We start from the raw sequence: 23248 nt of genomic DNA, 5'->3' as shown, positions 1-23248 counted from the left end.
AGGTAAGAGGGGTGTAGCTAATGCAAAGCAACCTTGGTGTCATTTTTAATTCCTTTGAAACAGCACCTAGCTACATCAAATACAAATACTGATTATTTCGCCTGGCAGCCAAAATAGGTCGCGAATATAGCGATTTAGCAACATGGAAGTTCAATGTGTATTGATTTGAAACCCGGGCACATACTTTAAGGTGGAAGGCGAGCTAATATATTGGCTGGAGTGTACCTCGCAGGCACTGGCGGTTCCAGTGGGGGTCAGGGTCAGCCTGTGCTGCCCTCCCTGCGCATGTGGCGGGGGTGAGAACTCATGGCACATCCTGGCTGCTGCTAAGTGAAGGTGCTGGGGTGAGCGTGGCTGGAAGCTGGGTGACAGGATTTCAGGGGCAGCTCGGTGCTGGCGGGATGCGAAGGCTGCTTTTGTTGCCATATTTCCACCAGTTTCCTCCGTGGCCAGGAGACAACTCCCTGGCGATTTCCCACGTTCCGGGTGGCGCCTTGTAATCAGGGTTGGCACAGCCCCTGCAGCTGGCTAGCGCCGGGCCACCTTCCCCACTGGCACGTAGCCGGCTTTTACAACTCAAGGCTGGTGGCAAGGGGCCAAGCCGCTGGGCCTGGCTTTTGTTCGCTTGCCTTGCACGGGAAATTGTCCGAGGTTTTTATGGGAGATTATAAAATGGCTGGAGCAGGAGCTAGTCAATTGCACGGCAGGGAGGCAAAACCACCCCCACGTGGCCCAATAGCGGGGGGGCTTTGGCGGTGCGGGGCGTTCCCCCAAGCCCGGGGGTGCACTGCTTTCTCCCCCGCTCGCAGCGGAGGCTGCACAGGCTGTGAGTGACCCGCGGGGTGAGCAGAATCTGCACCTGGGCTCGTGGAAACCTGCCGCGCGTTAACCCAGCTGCCCAGCCCGTTTCACCGGGGGTGGGGGGGAGGCAGGCGCGGCGCTCCCTCCCCGACTCGCGTGAGTAGAGGAGCCCGGCCAGGCGAAAAGTGGCACCAGCCCAAAGTGAGCCGGGGGCAGGGCTGGGAGTTTACACGCCACCAAAGCCGCGGAGGGGGGGCGGAGCGGGTTGTTTCCAAACAGGTCTGAACAGGGCTGGAGAATGAGGAAGTTCCAGGAGGGAATTTGAGCCACTAGAGCTGGGGGCAGGGCGGCCCCACCCGGCTGCAGAAGGGCGGGCCAGGACCCAGGCCGCTTGTAAAATAAAACTTGGCCAGCCACGTGCCAGCTTCTGGCTCTGGAACAAAGAGCGCCGCCTTCAGGCCGAGCCCGGACAGCTGGGTGCCACCTGGGCAGGTGATGTGCTCCGAAGTGGGACGGGGGTTACAAACGTGGCAGGGCTTTGTGAGGCCCGGCCAGGCCAGGATATGCGCTGGTGCTAGGGGTGGCCTTCAAAACTACTGCAGCCGCATGCAGGGCCTCTGCCCAAACCTGTCCTGGTGTAAGTGGTGTGAGGGATACTCCCACTGGGCAGACACTAGAGTCACTGGTGTGACAGTGGAGACAAAAACGAGCCTTCACTCAAAGGAAGGTCAGAGATAGGACCTGCCTGGAGAAGGGCAATGAACAGCAGCACAGCTTGGAGGGCTTTTACAGAGGAAAGACTTGGCCCTAAGCAGAGATTTTTTTTTAAAACTCGGAGTTTTATTATTAGATGAGTTTAAATAATTACTGCAAATGAAAGGGTAGTTTCTTCCACATAGCAAGACCCCCCTGTTTCCCCATCTAAATTTGTGACTTTTTTTTTTTCCATGACAACAAGCCAATCTTAAAAATAATGGATGATACCAAGAGAGATGCTCCAGTGACCCTTTCTGATCTAGGGCACCGAAAGGCTGCAGAGGGGTACCTAATAAACTCTCATGCTTTAGGGGCATTGCTGGCCATTAAGGTGATTGGTCACCAGTTTGCATTCTGGATTGTCATGTGTAGCTTGAATAGAGACCTGACAGAGCTACTGAGCATTTCAAAATGCCTAATTATTGAGGACACTTTCTAACATGCTCTGCATGTGTCATTGGGGCCAGATGTTAAAGGAGGGCAGTGCCCAGCACCTCCCAGTAATTAGAGTAATAGCTGCATTCTTGGGTCTGGGCTCCCTTAAGGGTTTATTTTAGTTCCCAGTGGCTATTAGCCAGGATGGGCAGGGATGATGTCCCCAGCCTCTGTTTGCCAGAAGCTGGGAATAGGCAACAGAGGATGGATCACTTGATGATGACCTGTTCTGTTTGTTCCCTCTGGGCCCCTGGCATTGGCCACTGTCGGAAGACAGGATACTGGGCTAGATGGACCTTTGGTCTGACCCAGCACTGGAACACAGTACCAGAGGCTTTGGATTTTTAAACTAGCCATTTGTGGTTATGCAGCAAATTGTAAAAGGCAGAGAGGTCTCTGTTCCTGTGGTCAGTCAGGGAAGAAACCTCCCTCTCCCTTAGGAGGTTTGGAGAAATCCTTGAGAATACTCTACACACCTTTAGGGGCCACGATTTCTCAGAGTGTGATTGAAATATGTGAGCAGCCAGAATGGGGAAAGCTCCCTGCTGTGCTCATAACTGATTTCTAATAAGCCACTGAAATGGTCACTGATTGTGTGGGCCAAATCCTCAGTTCCGTCTTGGACCCTTTGGCATTGCTGCCACGTGGATAGTCCCCCATTGCAAAGGAATTCCTGGCTGGTAAAGTAGCCTCTACACAACCTCCTAATGGTCCCGTCCCCTCTGGGTTCAGTGCATAGTAGGGACAAGAGAAGGTGTGGCTGGGATCCCACTGACTGTGTAACAACCCCTGGATTGCTGTTACCAGCTGGTGGAGATTAGAGCAGCCGTGATGCCCCTGGCTGCCCCCAGGATCTAATCGGTGAGGGGAGAGGATGCAAATATGACTTAAAACCACTTTCTCTTCCCTCACACTCCTGAAGCCTTGTGCTGAGCATAATTCAGACAGACCTGAGGATTTAGCCCATGATGCCATGTCCAATGTCTCCTAAACGAAGATTTTGCATCTTTCCTGCTGCCACACTAAGGGAGCATTCCCCATCAAAGGAGAAAGCAGCAGAGGCTCTGGAAACAAAATTGCTACTAACACAAAGAAGTTAACTAGAAACATCAGAATGGATGTGCTTTGTGCTGACAAAAGGGACAGACCTAGTTCCATATGTGTGTGAACAGCTCCCTCCTGTGGCCACCCAGAGCTCCTGGCGCACACACATCTTTTTCACCTCACAAGGCTCTTTGCAAGGATGCGAATAGCGGGCTTTGGGGTGTGTGAACACATGAACACACTTGTTTAAAGTTCTGAAAAACCTTTTAAAGGGACACAGCCGAGGTACTTTGTAATCAGTTTAGAAGTGTATTTTTTCACTTTTGTTTCTATAATCTCTTTAGAAGCATGAAACTACAATTTGTTTCCTTACAATGGTTTATCCATTGCATGTTGCTCCCCTGCCCCACTCCTTCTGGCTGGCTGTTGTAGGGCTGCTTGTGAGATCTGGCCTGTTGAATTGTCATCACATGAGAAAAAGGAATAGTAATTAAGTGTCTTCTTGGCTAAAAGGGTAGTATGATCCAGTGGACAGGACACTGGCCTGCGATACGGAGACCTGGGCTCTGTTCCCGGTTCTGGCAGTATCCTGCTGTGGGATCTTAGGGATGTCATTTTGGCCCAGATCCTCAGCAGTATTTAGATACCTCATTCCCAGTGAAATCAACAGGCTTTCCCCTCTGTGCTTAGTTTTTCTTCCCACTGTTTGTATCTCTTGTCTAGTTTTTAAGATCTCTGAGACAGGGATTATCTCTTGCAATGTGTTCGTACAGCACCTAGTGTAGCGGGGCTCTGATATTGGGTGGGACTGTTGGGTGGTATCACAATGCAAATAATAATAAAGGGATATTTTGAGTTTAATGGACCATGCCATTAGGAAAAAAAACAGGGTTGGGGTGTAAAATTATGGGCCTTCAAAATATGATCGTATAATTTATATACACACACCTCTTCCTCTATGCTTCAAGAAATATGCATACAGCTCTGACTTAGGGCTTGTCTACATCACAAAGTTGCAGCGCTGGTGAGGGGGTTACAGCGCTGCAACTTAGGAGGTGTACACATCTGCAGGGCATCACCAGCGCTGCAACTCCCTGTTTGCAGCGCTGGCCGTACTCCCGTTTTGTCTCGGGTGTAGAGGATCCAGCGCTGATGATCCAGCGCTGGTAATCAAGTGTAGACACTTACCAGTGCTTTTCTTGACCTCCGTGGAATAAGCAGGTATCCCAGCATACCTGAGGAAGCCTCTGGTAATCAAGCTGGTCTCCTTCCCCGGTTTGCTCTCGCGTTCCCCGAACCCCCGAGCAAGCAGGTCTCCTTCCCTGCGGTTTGCAGGGGGGTCCGGGGAACGCGAGAGCAAACCGCGGTGAAGCTGGTCTCCTTCCCTGCGGTTTGCTCTCGCGTTCCCCGAACCCCCGAGCAAGCAGGTCTCCTTCCCTGCGGTTTGCTCTCGCGTTCCCCGAACCCCCGTGCAAGCAGGTCTCCTTCCCTGCGGTTTGCTCTCGCGTTCCCCGAACCCCCGAGCAAGCAGGTCTCCTTCCCTGCGGTTTGCTCTCGCGTTCCCCGAACCCCCGAGCAAGAAGTTCTCCTTCCCTGCAGTTTGCTCTCGCGTTCCCCGAACCCCCGTGCAAGCAGGTCTCCTTCCCTGCGGTTTGCAGGGGGGTTCGGAGAACGCGAGAGCAAACCGCGGGGAAGCTGGTCTCCTTCCCCGGTTTGCTCTCGCGTTCCCCGAACCCCCCTTGAAGCCGCCCAACAGCGCTGCAGTGTGGCCACATCTAACACCACTTGCAGTGCTGGTTGCTGTAAGTGTGGCCACTCTGCAGCGCTGGCCCTATACAGCTGTACTAATACAGCTGTAACAACCAGCGCTGCAAAATTGTAGATGTAGACATACCCTTAGAATGGCTTTGGGAGAAACATTGGCCCTCAACCTGCAAATGAATCCATGCAGGCAGACCTCTGCACCCAGGAGCAGTGCCTTTGAAGTCAGTGGGACCATTTACACATCAATGGGACCGTTTACCCGTTTAAAGTTAAGTCTTTGCAGGATCTGGGTTTTAGATTACAAGCTCTTTGGGCAGGGACTGTCACTTACTATGTATTTGCATAGCACAAGGGGGGCTTGGAGCTGTTTGGAGCATTACACACACAAAATGAATAATAACAAATAGTAATTATTTGGGTATGAAAACCACTGTAACAGATAAGCACTCGTATACTGCAATCATAATTTTCCTTGAAGCAATCCACTGTGGCTGATTTCAGGTTACAGAAGTTTATTTGTCATTGCCTAGTATGCTGTCTGTCCAAGTTCACCATCTATTTACTATCCCGTCCATAACTATCACCCTAGGACAATGCCATATTTACATAACATTGGCATTTGGAATTTACATGTATGTGGTAGATAGTAAGATATCACTATACAGAACTTAAATTATTTGAAAAGGCTTCCATCCTTCCCCCTCCATAACTTTGCTATCTTTTTGTAGAATCAATTTGTAGAAATCTTCTAAGGTTGTTTAAATAGACATGGTTTATCAGCAACTAAAAAGATGAGGTCCTGTTTCTTAAGGTTGTTTTCCAAACTGGAACTGATCTAAAGACCACTGAAGCCATTGGACTTTTTAAATTGATTTTCTCTGGGCATTGGATTGAGACCGTTGTCTACAAGCTACACAGTAACCCTGACAATTACGTTGTTAAACAGAGCATTATGTAATGTACTGATTTTAGAAATGAATATTTCCTTTGTCTGAAATTCTTCTTGGCATTTTTGCCTCCAAGTGTGTTATCACTGTTCTCAATTTTCAATGATTGACTATAGGGAAATATCCTACAATGAATTCAGCTGTCTGAGTGAAGGTTAATTCTAATGTGTCACCCACTGTGAGCTTTCCTCAATAAGTTCTTCGGCATTCATATGTCCCCCAGATTGGACTCCCGTCTTCTTTTGCCCAAGAGGAGTTGTCATGAAGGGAGGTTGTATCTAAGGGTTCCTCTGATGAGAGGTGGAGCATCTTGGGAGGTAGGTCATTCGCTACAGTCATAAATGGTGAAAAGGAATAGGACGAGGTGGCAGGGTAACTGGGTATGTAGTGCACATCTTCAAAAGCATGCAAAGGGTAGGACTGGGCTCCTGGGATGGCAGAACTCCAGCTTGAGCTTCTATACTGGGAAGTGCTTCCAGTTTCGTGAGAGGTGAGGCAGCTGGTAGTTGTGGGCAAGGTCTGTAGGGAATCTGAGCACACGGCATCTGATTGGTTGAGGCTGTCAGGCACGCCCTGCTCCCAGGCGTCTCTCTGTTGGAAAAAGGGTGAGGGAGATCTTTGAGAATAATGCCTTGCCATGTTCCAGAGCAAAAAGACACAAACACCTAATCTACTGAGTCTTCTAGCTCTTGAGTTTACCAAGCTAAGCTATTCTTGCTTTCTAACCTAGGCCCCACACAGCCAGCTCTGTATTGCCCTACTGCACTAGCAGGAGTGTGTAAAAAGTGATTAAGGAAATCAGAGCCAGAATTTATGGCATGAGTAAACTACATTGCACCCAGTTCCAGATCAGACTTGATTGTCTTAGGCCCTGATCCAACAAAGCACTTTAACTGTAAGCCCCCGAGTGGTCCCAGTGGAGTCAATTGAAATTAAGCATATCCGTAAGTGCTCGGCTGGATCAGGGCCTTGGTTATCATTCCAGTGGGGTTTGAAGAGGGAGGGTGGAGCATACAGATTCATACAAGCCATGCAGGAGCTGTGGGTGTGGGACTGAGCTTGGTTTTCGCTCCTTGGGATGGTAGGGGCAGGAGAACTTTGTGACACTTCCAATCAACTCTCCTCTCACCAACCCACAAGCAGAACTGACAGATCCCAGCGGGACAGCCAGGGAGGCTTCACTAGGCAGAAGGAGACAGGAACACAGCAGCATAGGAACTGTCATAATGAATCAGACCAAGGCTCCCTCTGCTCCAGTACCATGCCTCCAACCCACCATTTAACCCTGGATACCAAATTCAAAGCAGGTTTCAGAGTAGTAGCCGTGTTAGTCTGTATCTGCAAAAAGAACAGGGTATTGAAAGCAGTGCATAGACTCACTATTAAGTAATGTGCTGAGTCATTGGGGAAGGGGGGCAGGAGAGGGGTCAGCGAGGAGGTGCTGAAAAGGGAGCTGGTGCTGGGTGTTACGGCAGCACTGCGATAGTCCTCGGTGAAATAGGGGTCCAGTAGCGGCGGGTACCCTTGAACGGCAGAGTAGTCACACGGAAAGGACTTTGCCCCCAGGGATGAAGCATAAACATCACTTGAAAGTGGCTTAGTGTTGTGGAAATCCAAATCAGACATGAACGATCTTCTAATTCCATAGTAACCAGACATGGCAGTGGAGCCTGCTGGTGAGAAAGATGGATGTCATACCAATGAAAAGTCATGTCAAAGTCACCATCCACTAAGTCAAAATTCATTGGGCAAATCAACAGAGCTGAAAACCACACAACTCTCCCCTCCATCTGTAACAAACATCTGCCCACTTCCCAGGGCAGGAGAGAATCCTGTCGTTAAACAAATGTCCCTGCACGGCAGGTTTTTACCCGCATGATCATTACAGAGTGCCTGTTTTTTTTTGCCTTCCTCTGCAGCCTGGGGCACAGATCACAAGCTAGGATCATCCTGGAAGATCTCACCTAATCATTTACCTGCCATTGAGGGAGCTCAGGCATTGGTCACACTTCAGTTTCTCCTGTTCTCTGCCTGTGGCACACGCCAGTTTAGTCTCCTAGGACTAAAATGCTTTAGTCTGTCCTCCATTGTGGGGCTCAACTGAGTGAAATGTAATGGCCTGCAATATACAGATCAGACTAATGGTCCCTTCTGGCCTTAAACTCTATGAAATACGAAATTATCAACCCAAATGACAGCATGGCCTTCCCCTTTCTCTCAGTCTTGGTGTGTGTTGTACCAGAACTTGGTTAACTCTTGTTGAAGATCCAGACACCAGTCTCCCATAGACTCAGGTAAGCCCAATTCAGGTACCAATTGAACCTCAGCAAACCCAGCAGTGGCCAATTCAGCAAAGCACAAACACATATGTTTAGGTCAAAGTCTGTTCAGCAAAGTAAATCATGTTTTTCTGAACTAGGGCCTTTGTTGGGATGCTCTGCTCTGAACTGCTCTGCCCATGGGCTGGGGACCAGCTGTTTTGGCCTCTTCCCTTCCCCCACATTTCCTTCCCTTTCTGTTCCCCTCTCACACCTTGTGTGTGGGAGGTGGGGGGTTAACCATCTGCCCACCAGCTCCCACCCACCCATTTACCACACCCTGCTGAAATGAACCATACCATCTTTTGCACCTTTCCTGCGCAGCCCAATGGGAAACCGCGATTTCTACTACAATGTGGAGCTGTGTGAGGCTGTACATTAGCAGCAACCCCATGTCCACTCTCAGGAGGCATATCTTAGCAGCACTGCTGGTTCCTCCTGGGCCATTAGCACTAGGAAAGTATCTCCCTTAGGCAAATGTGCTTTCGTCTCTGCTTGTGTAATAACATGTGCAGAGTGCATCCCAGCATATCACAATAGCACCTAGAGGCCCCAGCTGAGATCAGAGCCCCATTGTGCTAGGCATCATACAAACATAAGAACAGCCAGACTAGGTCAGACCAATGGTCCATCTAGCCCAGCATCCTGTCTTCCAAGAGTGGCCAATACCACTAAGCGTGAGAGACATCCGCTGCCCTAAACAGCTTGCAGTGTAACTAGAAAAGAAGGACAAAGGAAGTAGTATTTGTCCCATTATACAGAAGAGAAATTGGCGCACAGAGCAATTTAAGTGATTTGACTAAGGTCATATAAGGAGTCTGGTACAGCCAGAAACTGAGCCTCATTCTCCTGAGTTTCAATCCAGTGCTTTAACTACAAGACCGTCCTTCCCCTCTCAGAGTTGGTTCACATGGTCTCCCTTTGCTTGGGGCTTCAGAGAAGGGATTTAATGTCATTAGGATACCGTTCTGAGTTAACCCTTCAGTGGCTCTCCTCTCTGAGTGTTGAGTGGCACCACCATGGTGCTTTGTGGTAGTATTTTCAAGAATGAGACAGAAATGGCACTGGATTGCCGACACTAAAGTCATGTATGATTTAGTGAAAATACTCACCTGACATTTGGACAAATGGAGACGGGGAGGTGCTGGCACTGCCCTAAAAAATAAAGAGATATTGAAAGTATTTTCTTCTGCAATCCAGAGTGTAAATGTGTAGCTTGGAAGTGGGTTTTGCATCATTTTGATGTAGTTCTGGAATCTTAGTGAAGCTATGAATAAGAAGCAATTAGGCACAAGATTGCAAGCTCTGGAGAGAGAAAGTAATAGCAGATGGAGGCTAGGAAGAGATTTCAGAGCACTCAGACAAATGCTGATAATGGCAGGAAAATCAAGATAACTGGGCTTGATGCTCGTTTACTCTAAAGTTCCTTTACACGGAGTGGTGTAAAGTGGCCTTCATTAGAGAGTCAGCCCCAAGTGATTCAGTGTCCAGGATCCTTTGTGTTAAAAATTGTGCCTGATACTCCATAGCCCTGCACCATGCACAGTCATATATACCAGTGGAAAGAGAGTATAAATTGTTATTGTTCTGATTTGTAGCATTTCACACCTACTCTGCACAGGTGTAAATTACTCTCTGTGGGCAGTACAAAGGAAAGCCAGGCTCTATATGTGTACTGCACTGGTCAAGTGCATGTCACATCCTCCTCTAGTGGCTGGTCTGCTAGTGGATAACAGCCTACTACTGCTACCAGCTAATGGAGTTGTTCATTTAGCTGAAGGGATGGAGGTCAGTTGTATTAATTTAGATAGAATAAAGGAGCCTAAAAAGTCAAAGTTGTTAACATGTCCCAGTCACTATCTAACATTAAACAGTTTTAAACAAGGTTCAGGAGTTAGCTGGAGCTGGTGGAGATAGCAGCAGCATCTGGGTCCATCTCTATCGTCCAGTCTGCGCAGGACATCTCTCAGGATCAGGATGATGTAGGGCCATGGTCCCAGAAGACGGTGGGGGCAGCAGCCACAATGTTGAAGCTCACACTGGTAGCCAATTTTTTCTCCCCAAAGTTTTTCTTTAAGGATCCCAAAAGGGAGTGATGAGCAGAATAGCCTGTCCTATCATCATTTTGTCCATCAATAGGCCTAATTTCTGGCACACCAATTATGGTTCATTGATTTTTTTGGTCTAATGCTGTCTCATTTACCAAGCATGATTTTAAAACAGTCCTTGAATTATATCAGGAGGCCTTTCTGTTTGCACTAATTCAGTCTGTCTCCCTTTTGTAACTTTTCCTATCAACTTTTATCATCATTGGTTATTGTGACACTTTATGAACTTTCACTCGCTTCTCACAGCTGAGGTCACAATTCGGGCAAATTTGTAGGACTGGGACCCAACTGGTCTGTGCTTTGGGACTAAGGGTCTGGAGTTTAAACCCCACTGATGATCTCTGAAGGTGAGTGACTGCACATGCACTCGGTATTGTCCTGCACGATGAATAGAGGGGAATATTTATGGCTCTGTAGCAGAGTTTCCATTGTGTATTCTAATCATACATGCCTTCTATGGAAGTCATTAGCAGATCAGCCATCTATAGTGCTTGCAATGTGAGCCTGATTGGTTTTCCACAGTTTTATTGTTTCAACTGAGACAGAATTAACAGGCACCAATACTAGCAAATGGAAGTAAAGGGTGGTGGTGGTGGTGAAAGGAGGGGTATAAACTGTGGCAGATTAAACATTAGGTTGTGAAAAGCCACAAGATTGATGACATGAGAGTCCTGATACTGTAATTGGATCCACACGGATGAATTCTTACTCCTGTGCAGAGTCCCAGCGGGTTCCATTTGAGTGCAGGGATCATCCCACAGGGATCTGACTACAGGGTTGGGGCCTGTGTGTGTATGAATTCCTTTAAAAATCAACCAAGGTAGCAGTCTGTTAAGCATGTAACCATCCAATTAACGCAGGCTTGCGTGCTCCCCGCTTGCACAAAAGTGGGCAGAGGAGAACAAATGGGTGGCCGAGCTCTGTGCATTGCAGCCAGGAGCTCCTCTGCAGCTCCAGTCACAGAGCATGAGATGACTTAAGTGGGCAGAGAATCTGACCTATGAACTGGGTGCTCACATGCAGGGCCAATGCTTCTTTTTAAATACATGTTTTAGTTTTTCAAAGAACAGGTAAAATATTGACTCAAATGCACTCTAGAATGAGAAAATTTTGCAACAGTTATTTTATTTTTCACTAAACGTTTGTTTGTTTGTTTGTTATGCTGGCCATGTGTTTTCAATGAACATAGAAAGCAAAATACTGAATACCAGTTTTATCATCCAACTGAGAGGTTTAGCCATTCTATTAGTATTGTGCTCTGGATCACTATGGATCACTTTGCTCCAGAGGGATCTTGCCTCCTTGGAATTCCAATTCCAATTCCTATGGTCAAATTAGCAGTAAATATACCTTGCTCAGAGCCATTTCTACTATCATTTCTATGAGTTTAGGAAGCTGCATTTTCTTAGTCTTGCGTTTCCATAAAATATGGCCCAAATGAGAATTGTTTGACTCATGCTCCAGGTATCCCTAAACCTCCAACTGCCAGAAGCTGGGACTGGATGATGGGATGGATCACTCAACATCCCTGTTCTGTTCATTCCCTCTGAAGCATCTGGCACTGGCCAGTCAGAAGACTGGCTGCTGGGCTAGATGGACCTTCAGTCTGACAGAGTTCTCCATTCACTTCCCTGAGATTCTGAACTGGACCACCTGCTTGGACTCTCTTTGCAAATGAAATGAGTGGCACCTCTGAACACCTAGCTACTACTCCTTCAGCACAGTTGGTACACAATGTTAAAAATATATCATCTGGAACTTGAACTTCAGCAGAGGTCAAGCAAGTCCTGAATAATATTTTATACCTCAGCTCTCTGTTTCAGATTACCTCCAGTGCATCATATAAATGCTGCTTCTACAAGTGCACAAGCAGATTTCTGCATAACACGTAACAGGCAGTTTTCTCTATATGATGCACGTCGTTGTGAGCACTGACCCAAATGTTTTGTATTGAGGTCCTTCTCCAAACTTCTAAACCCTATTTAAAACAAAACAAAAGCCAACCCCAGCAAGAGAGATTTTAACTATTCCCCTGCTTTTGACCCTGTAAGGCGGTGCAGTATACAATTTCCAGTTTGCATAGAGCAAACAGGAGGTTCCTGCCATGTCAGGCAACCAAATTTAGAGGTTTATATTTGAATTAAATTTGCCAGTGTTAAGACTTCCTTTAGCTAACATGGTAAGTTCACAGCTGCCTATGGGCTCCTCCAAAGATAAGAGGTTTGAGGAAAGTATTCCACAGGCAGGACTGTGGCAGTTTCATGGTGGAGTATTTTACAGAATTTACCCTACTTGTTCAGAGCTGCTTTGGGGAATATATTGAAAACATAGAAAGAAAGTGAATCATTTGCTTTTTTCCCCCCTCCTTTTACTGTTCCTACTTAGTCAATCTGAGGTGTTGCTCGTTTTAGACATAAAATACTTTAAATCACAAAGTAAAAGCAATGGCTAGGATGTCAAAAAGAGAAATGATTTTAGCTCTGTCAGTTTTTGAGGGGCCCAATTTCTGCCCCTTTAAAGGCTCTGGATTTTCACTAAGTGTGGAGCACCCACCTGTGAAAATCATCCGCCCTAAAGAGGGTCTGGCTGGGCATCCCAGATCACTAGCTGCTTGTGAAAATCCTGGCCAGTGAATCCTGATGAGCTTTGTCAAAGAGAACATACTGTATTGTACTAGGTTAGAACTTGACCATGCAAATTTTATTCAGACATCTTTCTCTCTGCATGTACGTACCCTGAGTAATCTTTCTCTAGGATATAAAGCCTCCTGCTAGAGGCTTAAACCAACATTGAGCTATTGAGGGCAGAGGCAGAAACTTTCCATGGGGTCAAGTTATGCAGGGTTTCTGGCACCTTCCTCTAAAGCAGCTGGTACCAGCCACTGCAGGAGAGAAGATAGAGCTCTGGTCTGGGTCAGTCTAGCAATTCTTGTTTGTTCTGATATAGTCCTACAGAGTTTACTGAGACTGTTCATATAAGGAAAGATTACTCATGTGAGTAAGAGTGGGTTGAAGGCTGAAGGCCCAGTTGGCAAATGAAATGGAGAGACCAGCATCAATTTCGGGAGAGTTCTAGCCCAAAAAATGAGGGATACCTTTCCATCAGACTGGGAAAGAGGCAGTAACAGGAGGGGAGAAACGCAGGTGCTGTAGAGACAGCGCTTGGAAGGAACTAAGGGCTAGCCAGGAGTTGGGAGAAGAGAGACGGAGAGAGGCAGGGATAGTTGTAATTTTTCTGTGACTCTTAACTGCCCCCTGCTCTTCTACTGCGTTGCATGGAATATGACACCAATCCTGTGGGGCTAGGACAAGCATGTCTGAGTCACTAATCAGCAAATGCACACAGTCACTTGTCTAGTTATAGCCTAGCCTTCAGCACCAAGCTAGGGTGCTATTAAACATACACATTTGCCTCAAAACTCTCTCGGATTGCTGCCCTGACCACTAGCTGAAGTCTTGTGTTATCTCCTTCAGTTCAACAGGTGCCTGACTCTGGATGGTATGTATTTTTTGGCAGGCAGGAAACTTTTTCGTAATCCGAGAGTTAGTTCCAGGTTTACTGAGTTCTTGCATTTTAGACAATGCGGTCAAGTTTTATGGTGCAAACAGCAGTCTGCCAGAAACTCCTTTAACTCACGTTATAGCAGTCCCGTCTTTTGTACCATAGGACCCAGATTCAAAACCAACTGATTCAAAACCCCATGGTAGGGTTTGTTACCAGGAATGCAACCAGAATTTTGCTAAGGAGGGGCCCAAGTTACCTGTTTGGCTGCTTCAAATTTGGGTAGCGTTGCGACCCCATGTCCCAAGTCGCAACGCCACTCACACAAATTTGGCCTACCTCCCCTCCATCATGAAGGGGCGGGCAGGTCACATTTGAGTCAGTTGTGTTGCAATTCAGCGTATGGAGCCACACCACCACTAACTTAAATTTGACCGAGGCTGCCCATCCATCATCTGGTATAGGGCCAAGGTGGGGGCCTGTGGCCCCAGTATCCCAATAATTTCACCCTTGTTTAGTGAAAATGTAACAATCAAATGACTGGTTTGCCCTCTTGTACATAAGAAATATAAATAAAAAAGATGTCTACATTAATAAACAAGCACCTTGTAATTTAAGGTAAGAGAGACCTCTGCTAAGCTTTAAATCAGTTGCTTTAAACTGCACTGGGCTGTCATTAGACCACCCTCAGCAAGTAGTTTAAAATTTAAAAATGCCATCTTACAAAGGCATTTGAGTAAACGCTTAGTGGGATGAACATTTAGACATTTAGCACGAGCACCAGGAACCGTAACACGCTGAGAATATTCAGCGTGCTGATACCCTCTGTTACTTTTCTACCTGCCTGGGCTGAGATCTCACCTCTATTCAGTCATTCCTATGATCTTGATTTAAAAGAAACTCCATACCAGCATGCCCAGCCAAAGCTCAAGGTGCCCTTATACAGCCAATAAGACAATTGGATTAGCGTTACTGCACTTCTGCTTCCCACCTGGCCCCCTTATTAGTTAAGCCTCAGTCATGTGACCTATGCAGTTTAATACCCCTTCCTCCCAGGCAGAAGTTCTCTCCCACTCTCCAGTGCCTCAGCCCTGCATCAGTGGCAGCTTTGCAGAGTGCTTGGGAAGTCAGCAAGTGTGCGCTTTGTCAGACCTTGAGGGGTGGGGACAGAGTTCCCAGGGAAAGGGACTCTTATAGAGAATGTGCTGACTTTTCTATGGTGTGGGGGATACCTGAGGGCCTGGATTTATCCCCTTTAGGGCAGTATCCTGTGGAGAGAGCGGGTCTCTTGGGGCAGGTGGGCTTAGTACATATTAGTCCTCTGGTCTTTAATGTAAAACACCTTGGAATATTGGCATATGTGAGCCCTACAGATTTTTTTATTTTTATAGTTTAAAATCCCCATCTGAGCTGTAATTCCATATGCTGCACATCATCTCAGCAGACTGATCTCATTGACGGCTCCAGAGAGCTGGCAAATAGCACCAATTGCTTAACTTGGTTTTGGATGTTAACTTTCTTGGAATGGGCATTGTAGCATATTCTCCCTGGCAATTAATCAGAACAGACACTGACATTTGCCTGGGCTTAAACTTTGGATTTCATTCTGTGTTTCCTTATCAAGTGGTGTGTGGCTCAGATTATTTTAAACTCATTAGTCTATTTCCTCCCTGCATTATTTCTTTTCAGCACTGCAGGATTATGATAACTGTATCTTTCACACAGCAGGAGTTAGTATAGATCAGTGAGTCTGTTTAACATCACTGGGGCTATAGTTTGTAAAGCAATTAATAATCTTGGTATGGGCCCTGTTCTCCATTGATTTACATTACTAGGCAATGCTTCCTGTGAGCTGCAAAAGAGAGTGCATAGAGCAATGCTGCTATTTCCGTTTACCATCATTATTCAGCAGCATGGCTTGCTCGCATTATGAAACAAGCCACACTCCATCCACTGAGGGGAAAGTGGAGTGGTGGGGTATGTGTGTGTGAAAGGAGGATCCCAAACAAATAATAAACAGTCGCACCTTGGTTATGCAAATATATCTGCATGGGCTGATCTGTGGGCCTTCATTGATTTCAGTAGACCCAACCACATGGATCCAGTTGCAGGATTGGGGCCTAATTCAATAACAATAATAGTGATGCTTTCTCCTGCACAGGATCTGGTTGTCCTGTTAATGAGGCAGGTCAGCTCACTGTTCATAAAACCTTCAGCAGAACTCAACAGAGCTGCAAGGCCCTTCTCACCCTTAGTGGAGCTGGTCAAAAATGCCAACTATTTTTTCCAAGAAATTTTAAAAAGCGTGGTGGGGGGAGTTGGTTTTTTTCTATCCATGAATTTCTCATGAATTTGTTTTTTCACTGCAAAAATACCTAGGACTGTTTTTCAGACTTAAAACTACATTTTTATCTGATTTTTTTTTCGTGGGGTTTGTTGAAAAACCAGAAAAATTCAACTAATATATACAATTTCGATGCATATTTTTTTCATTTAAAACATTTTGTTAAAAAAACTTCAGCCAGCCCTAGTATTTAGCAAATCTCTGCTAGAGGGTCTGTCCTTTGTGGAGATCCATCTTTGGGTAGCGAGAACATGTATCATGGGAGGCAGTGTTGTCTAGTGGATAGAGTTCTGGACTAAGGCTGAGAAGACCTGAATTCTATTCATGGCTCTGCCACTGGCCTGCTGTGTGACCTCAGGCAAGTCATTTTACCTCACTGTGCCTCAGTTTTCCCATCTGTAAAATGAAGACTATGATACTGACATGTCTTTGTAAAGCACTGTGAGATCTATGGATGAAAAGTGCTATATAAGAACTAGGTGGTATTTATTTACTAGATGTCCCCCGTTTTTTCCCCAGAGAGGAACACTTGATCTCTCTGCCTCCTTCCCAGACAATCAGATAGATCAGAGGAAATGGTAACATGGCGCCGCAATTCGTAGGAAATCAAAATGCAAATCTCCTGTATATCATCACAATGCAAATTTGTTTTATATTATTTGGAGAATAAAAGACCTATTCTTGCAGAAGGGTGACAGTTTTAATGTCACTCAACAGACCATTAGCCAACCTTTCTGACAATCATCAGGCCAACCTGGGAGCACACATCTGTGACCATGAGCTTTCGTTGGCTAAGGAAGGGTTTACTGATTTCTGAGCAAAGATCAGATCCATGCAAAGGGTGCAATGTAATGAGACCGCATCATAAATATACATTATCATGCTCACTCACCTGCTGTTCACTCAGACTCCATAATATATTATGTTATCTATTTATCTCTTCTCCCAGCAATTCTTTTCCAAACGAATCAGAGAATTGTCCCAGCAAATAAGGAAGTTTGCCCACCTCCATAACTTTTATTGTAAGGAGCTAGCTATGGAGTAATTTTGTATTAGTTACATACACAAAAACTCTTCCGCTTTTGCATACAAAACAAACATGGCAAATAACGTGGGAGGAAACATTTACAATCTGGCCTATCTATCTAGAATAGAGCTTCCTAGAATACCCACCGCCATAGCCTCTAAGTACTGAGTAAGGGGCATCTGTATATTCCAGAGTGAAGAGTGGCTAAAGCATGATGGTCTTGAATCATTGTCTGACGTTTCAGTTTTTTTTCAAAGCGTTCGTGCCTTTGCACAAGTCAGGCCTGCACAAAAGCCATTGCATGAGTTAGGCATGCACAAAAGTGCATGTACCCAATGCACTTATGCAAGTCAGGTATGCACCAAGGTGTGCCTGCTCTTACACATTGTGGCCCTTTATTTCAAGTCTTATAAGCTGGTATGTTTTGTGTGGCAAATTCTTATTTTAAGTAATTTATGAGCTGAATTTTTGTTTCACTGTTTGATTTTTGTTTTTTGCCACATGCAGCTAATGGATGCAAATGTGACAGAGAGACAATTAATTTAAAATCTGTTTGCTGCCTAGCTTTGCTAACAGTGAAAACCTGACTCAAATGGCCTGGAAAGGAAAAAAAGTTTCAAATGCTCTAAAGCATCCCTCATTCTGCTCCCAATTCCACAAACTGCTTCCATCATACCCTGAGAAAATCAAAGGCTCAGTGATTTGATAATACAGTACCATCCTGATCTGTCAAATTATACCCAGCCAGTCAGAGATGAGAAATAATGCCACTTGACTAAGGTGACCAATCACATAACCGTAATAACAAATAGCAAATGCCTCCAGGAAACAGTTTACCAACACAGTCATCATATCAGATGTGATTACAGCTGGAATACTGTGTCCTGTTCTGGAGACTGTGTCGTCTCCAAGTTGTCGGTGTCTTTCTGGTAGTTCAGAAAAAAGAAACAAAATTTATCAGAGGCTGGATGATGTGACTTATGTGAAACATGAAGATGAGATTAAATTTGTGTGGCTAAGAGACTAGCTAGGCTAAGATGTGCAAAGTGACTCAAGGAGCTTTGGGCACATTGGGTGAAATCCTGGATCCACAGAAGGCAATGGCAAAACTGTCATTGAGTTCAGTGAGGCCAGGACTTTACCCAATGGGAATTAATCATTTTTCAAAATCTCAGCCTAAGTGTGTATTTTTGGGAGGGCAGGAGCTATCTGAAGAATATAAAGTCCAACTATTCCAAGACTCTATACTCCAAGGCAATTATTTGGGGTTCTGAACATGGGTATAACTAAGAGTAACTGGATAGAATTAAGAAAGGCGAAATGTAGCCTGACATTGTGTTACATCGGCTTAAATTGGTGCCAGGGACTTGGTTGCATGGGATGATTCCCAGCGTGTATTCTAAAGGGTTAAACACTAAGGGTCTGATGCTGGTTTTATGTCTCTGTAACTGCTGAAGTCAGTGGCGTTAAACTGGCACAAACACATTGTGTCTGAATGGAGAATCTCCCCCGGAGCCTATTGCTGACTTGCAGTACATGACATAATGGATCCATGCCCATGTCTAATCAGCATGTATAATTGCAGCTCCATAAAGAATGCATGAGTGACAGTGATTGATGATCACATTTGGAGCATCTTAAGTGTAGCTCTGAATTCATTTGGCTTAAAATGGAAGAAAATTGGAAAAGTCTTTGCAGCAAGAGGTGCTGCATTTGCCTGTGTTACAGATTACTTAGGGTCAGGTGCTCAGCTGTGGCAAATTGGCCCAGAGCCACTGAACTCTACCTTCAAAGGGGTCTTCAAGTGCTTTCTGCCACAGATTACCCTCAGGAGGAATTTGAAGAGCTTAAGTCCAGGGGTATAAAGTATGAGGTAGACACTAGTGACTGAATCTCCACTAAGAAGTTATTCAGAAGAAACAGGAGTTTAGTTGGGTTAAGACAGAGTTGCTGTTTCTTCTAATTAGTCCTTCCCTGATTTGTAGAGTTTCTCCTTTAGTAAGTATAGCCAAAATTATTAGAAGTGACCAGTGAGCTTCTGTTTTTGGGTGCCCAATGTGGGACACGTTAAAAGGGTCTGATTTTCAGAAAATGCTTTAAGGCAACTCAAGCTGGTCATCTCTGTTGGAAATCTTTTAGTGCATACGTATGACATGTCTAACTCGGATGTAGATACGGAAATTCCAAAAGGGGAAATGACATTTAAATTCAGAGCTGTTCAATATCTCCAGTGGTCAGCAGTTCTTTGCTACCTTATCTTTTACGATTAGCATCCCATCCTGGGAGATGACGGCTGCATATCCAGGAAGTCAGTGAGAATTCTGGCACTGTACCAAGCAATTAGGTTACCTTTTTCAGTATCTGCAGAGTGCGGGAGACAAAACCTTCTCCGGGGGCGGTCCAAGCCTGACGACTACCCCAGAAACTAAAGACTGTCACAAACCTCGCCACTTTCCAGTCCAAATGCAAGGTGCATTTCTTTGACCGTACCCTCTCTAGTATATAAACATATAGCAAAAGGGATATGTAATAACATAAACCAGCCAGCCAAAACAAAACACTTTTCCACATGCTTTTCCCTCTTGGGAGAGGATGAGAGAACAAACCACACCTGACAGCTGTGTAATCATGTTGCTCAATGCACTGCTGGAAGGTGCTCAGATAAGCATGGTATAAAAACATATATAGCATAGCATAGAACAGAACAGAGTGGTCCCTAGCATAGGATGTTCCCTGACTTCCCGAGGGAACCAAGTGTCTCTGCCATAAATCAGGTTACGAAGGGTAAAAGAAGAGAAATAGGTTGCTTCAATGCTTTGTCATGTGAGGCTACTCTCAGTTTCTGTAAAATTCAGCAATTTCCAAGCCTATTGCATTACAGCTACCCAGTTATAGAATTTCCATTGGGAAAGTTAATGCCCCTTTTTTCGTTTTCTGCCTTTGGATCCTCAGCAAGCTGATTCTTTATCTCTTTCCAGGAATATAAAACACACACCCACACCCACACCTGACTTGCAGGGAGTATAACATTTGGGGTAGGACATTCATTTTTACTGAGTTGATTTGGTCAGACATAGATGATGGTACATTAATCTGTCGTTGAAGGCCATAACATAAAGTTTGTGAAAGGCACTGGAAATTTAGTGTTATCAGTTTAGTTAAAGTGGGTGAGATTTGTGCCTCCTGGGATTTAAATCTCTCAGGGTTTCATTGACATGAATCTCTAATTAGTTTTTCAGTGATCTTTGGATCTGACCCTAACTGCACAAATATTCCTACTTTTTGCCCTGATGATGGTGGTTTCTGACACTGCACAGTAGCTCATCTTACATTAGACTCCTGAAAGATCCTCCTGGCTCTTAATCCTTTGTTTTAAACTCCTATACCAAGATGGCTGCCTAAGGACAAAACTTCGTGAAGACTTCGGTGTTGCAGGTTGCTCAGTGCAAATCCTCTTAAAGCAAGAGGATTCTGTACAATGACATTTTTGTTTAAAACACGACTTACGCTGAATCGGGAACTGCTGGTCTGTCTCGATCGTTTTTCGGCAAGGAGATCTTTGACTGTGTGTTTTACTCTCACTCCCTGGTAAACTCGTTTGCCGTAGTCTGTAGGAACTAAACAAAGGGAGTATGTGTGAGTAGAATTCAGCCAGTAAGTAGAATAAATGGAATCGCTTACCAAGGTATGGATAGTCAAATTGCTAAGTGTCTTTAAATCAAGATAGGATGTATGCCTCAAAGATTTGTATTGCGATAGTGCTTAGGAATCCCACTTGTGGCTCAGGACTCATTGTGCTAGGGACTGTACAAACACAGAACAAAAAAACAGTCCCTGTCTTAAGGTCTTGTTCATTAAGAAGTTACTGGGCAGGATGATGACCCCCGAGCAGTGGGGAAGACTAATGCTCTCTGCTGCAGGAATCAGTGGGTGAAATTCTCTAGCCTGTGTTACGCAAGCGAGGACTAGGGGATTGTAAGTGAGCCCTTCTGGTCTTAGAATCGGTGGCTGAGACTTTCAAAGTTAACTAAGGGGAGTTAGCCATATGGCTTCCATTCATCGCAATAGGAACTGTCTAGTGAAACTCCCATTTGACTTTGAAAATTGGTAATAAGGTTCTTTGGAAGCCTGGGTGTTGATATTTGGCGCATGCATTCGTACTCCAAGGCAATATTACTGCCAGTGCAACACAGACAAAAAACTCCAAACCCAAATGGTCCAGCTAAAATACATTCTCACTACAGTGCTTTTGATTAAATCGTGCTCAACTCCGGATAATGAGGAACTAGTTTCTCAAGCCCACTCTCTCTGTTTCAGTAGGCAGCGTGGTCTAGCAGACAGGGAGCTAAGTCGGGAGTCATGGGCCTCGTTCAGGCACTGCCATTGACTGGTTATGCAGAAAGCAGCTGAAAAGCACCATCCCAATGCAAAGGTAAAATAATTAGCACAGTAATTCTGAGTCTCATTTAGGCAGAGCAAATTCCATTAAAACAAAGAGTTGTTCCCTAGGGATGGGCTGTTTGAGAGGTCAAGGAGTTCCTATCTCCTAGTCTTGTGCTCAGACCGCTAGTCTTAGCCTTGTCCCTCAATGTCAGAGAGAATCTGCCATCAGAGGAGTCGGCGTGGGTTTGGGCTTTGTTCTGCAGCTGCTACATATGGAGAGCTCATTAATTTCCATCTGTCATTTTTGCAGCCTTCATATATAGAGGAAGTGGGGTTTTCTAGGGGCAACAAGCTGCGTTCTTCTGTAATTTTCGGATGCATTTTGTTAATACCACTCACAAAATGTTACATGTCTGTAAAAGGGTTTAAGGTTGGTTTTTTAAATTATAAATCATGTAGTACTCTCAGGAGTTGCCTAAATCATACTAATTCTGCCCTGAAGTCGATTTCAGACCCTACCCACCAAAACAGATTAAAACACTTTTGAAATCACTAGCCCAAATCACAATGGAATTACAGAATAATGAGACAAAAAAAAAGTAGACAAATATTAAAGAGGTTATAACCTCATTTTTTGCTAACACCAGTGTTTTAACTAAATTTTTACTATCTTCTTACAAGGAATAACTGTCATTTACATTCAACAAAATCCAGATAATTTAAAGATCTTGATAATATCAGTTAATAGCAACTAATATCTAAAAAGCGTAACCCCCATTGGCAGAGTGGGTACTGTATCCCTCTCTAGTGGTGGGTCCACTAGCGGATAACAGCCTACTACTGCTACCAGTTAACACTGTTACTCCTTTGGCTCAAAGGTAGAAGTCTATGCTGTGCAGTATGCTGCCTTGCATAATGAATAAGGTGGTTTGTTTGGTATATGTTTAAGATTCTATTATTAGTTCATTTAAAAAAAATAAACAGACCAACACTGGATGTGAGTTCTGTGTACCTGAGAGAGGCCTCAGGCATATTGTAGTTGATGGGGTACTGGACTGGGACTTGGGTGACCTGGATTCAATTTTGAGCTCTGCTGCTGCCCTGCTGGATGACCATGGGCAATTCATGTCCCTCCATGTGCATCAGTTTCCCTATTTATAAAATGGGGATGGTGAAAATGACCTTTCTTTGTAAAGTGCTTTGCAAGAAAAAGATCAAAGTGCTAGCTGAGAGCTAAGTAGTATGATTGGCGGGGGTGGAGGGGTTTGTGAGGGTCCCAGGACTCTGGAACTTGTTCCCCACCCTCATTGGTCCAAAACTTGGTGACGTTCTGGGCATGTTGCAAAAGGCATTTATCTTACAGGGTTTTGTGGAGAGGCTGAGGGTGTGTCTCTGGGGCTGGGGCTAACAGGGCATTTTTGCTGCTTTGATTTATCAGCTAGTTGAGTTCATTCATATTTGGGTGGTCACCATTTGAACATTTAAGTTGAAGTGTTTGGTGCACCCAGAGGTTTATGTATGGGCGTTTTTTATTGTTCTATAAACGTAAAAGAAATAAATTATGGGCCAGATTTCCCATGGGTGTAAATCCATGCAACTCCATTAAAGTCAAGGGAGCAACACCAATTTGAAGCTGCAGAGAATTTAGCCTTTTATATTATGTTATTCTTTCGATTGGCAAGTTGTAACTTGGCCCAGCATATCTGATTGGTTAGAAAAGCAAATAATTTCAAGCAAGACCTTTGTACTTAATTCCTTGTTTTAATCTGAACCAAACATTTCCCTTGAACAGATCAAGATGAAACAGCAAGTTGACTTGG

The 23248-nt window shown here is 45.1% G+C and overlaps 1 protein-coding gene across 1 annotated transcript in view; it reads right to left on the bottom strand.

Annotated features, from left to right (window-relative positions):
* Positions 1–5936: 5936 nt before the first annotated feature.
* Positions 5937–23248, bottom strand: part of POU2AF2 (POU class 2 homeobox associating factor 2) — a 29223-nt gene continuing 11911 nt past the window's right edge. The window contains exons 2-5 of the mRNA XM_050921500.1: positions 20553–20721; positions 9178–9220; positions 7128–7417; positions 5937–6338 (exon numbers count right to left, since the gene is read on the bottom strand). Of these exons, the coding sequence (XP_050777457.1) occupies positions 5937–6338; positions 7128–7417; positions 9178–9220; positions 20553–20721 (904 nt within the window). The remainder of the gene's footprint in view (positions 6339–7127; positions 7418–9177; positions 9221–20552; positions 20722–23248) is intronic.

Source organism: Gopherus flavomarginatus, chromosome 13 (genome assembly GCF_025201925.1).
Source record: "Gopherus flavomarginatus isolate rGopFla2 chromosome 13, rGopFla2.mat.asm, whole genome shotgun sequence".
Taxonomy (NCBI): domain Eukaryota; kingdom Metazoa; phylum Chordata; order Testudines; family Testudinidae; genus Gopherus; species Gopherus flavomarginatus.
The sequence above is the reverse complement of the archived record's forward strand: the minus strand, read 5'-3'. Positions and strand labels throughout refer to the sequence as shown.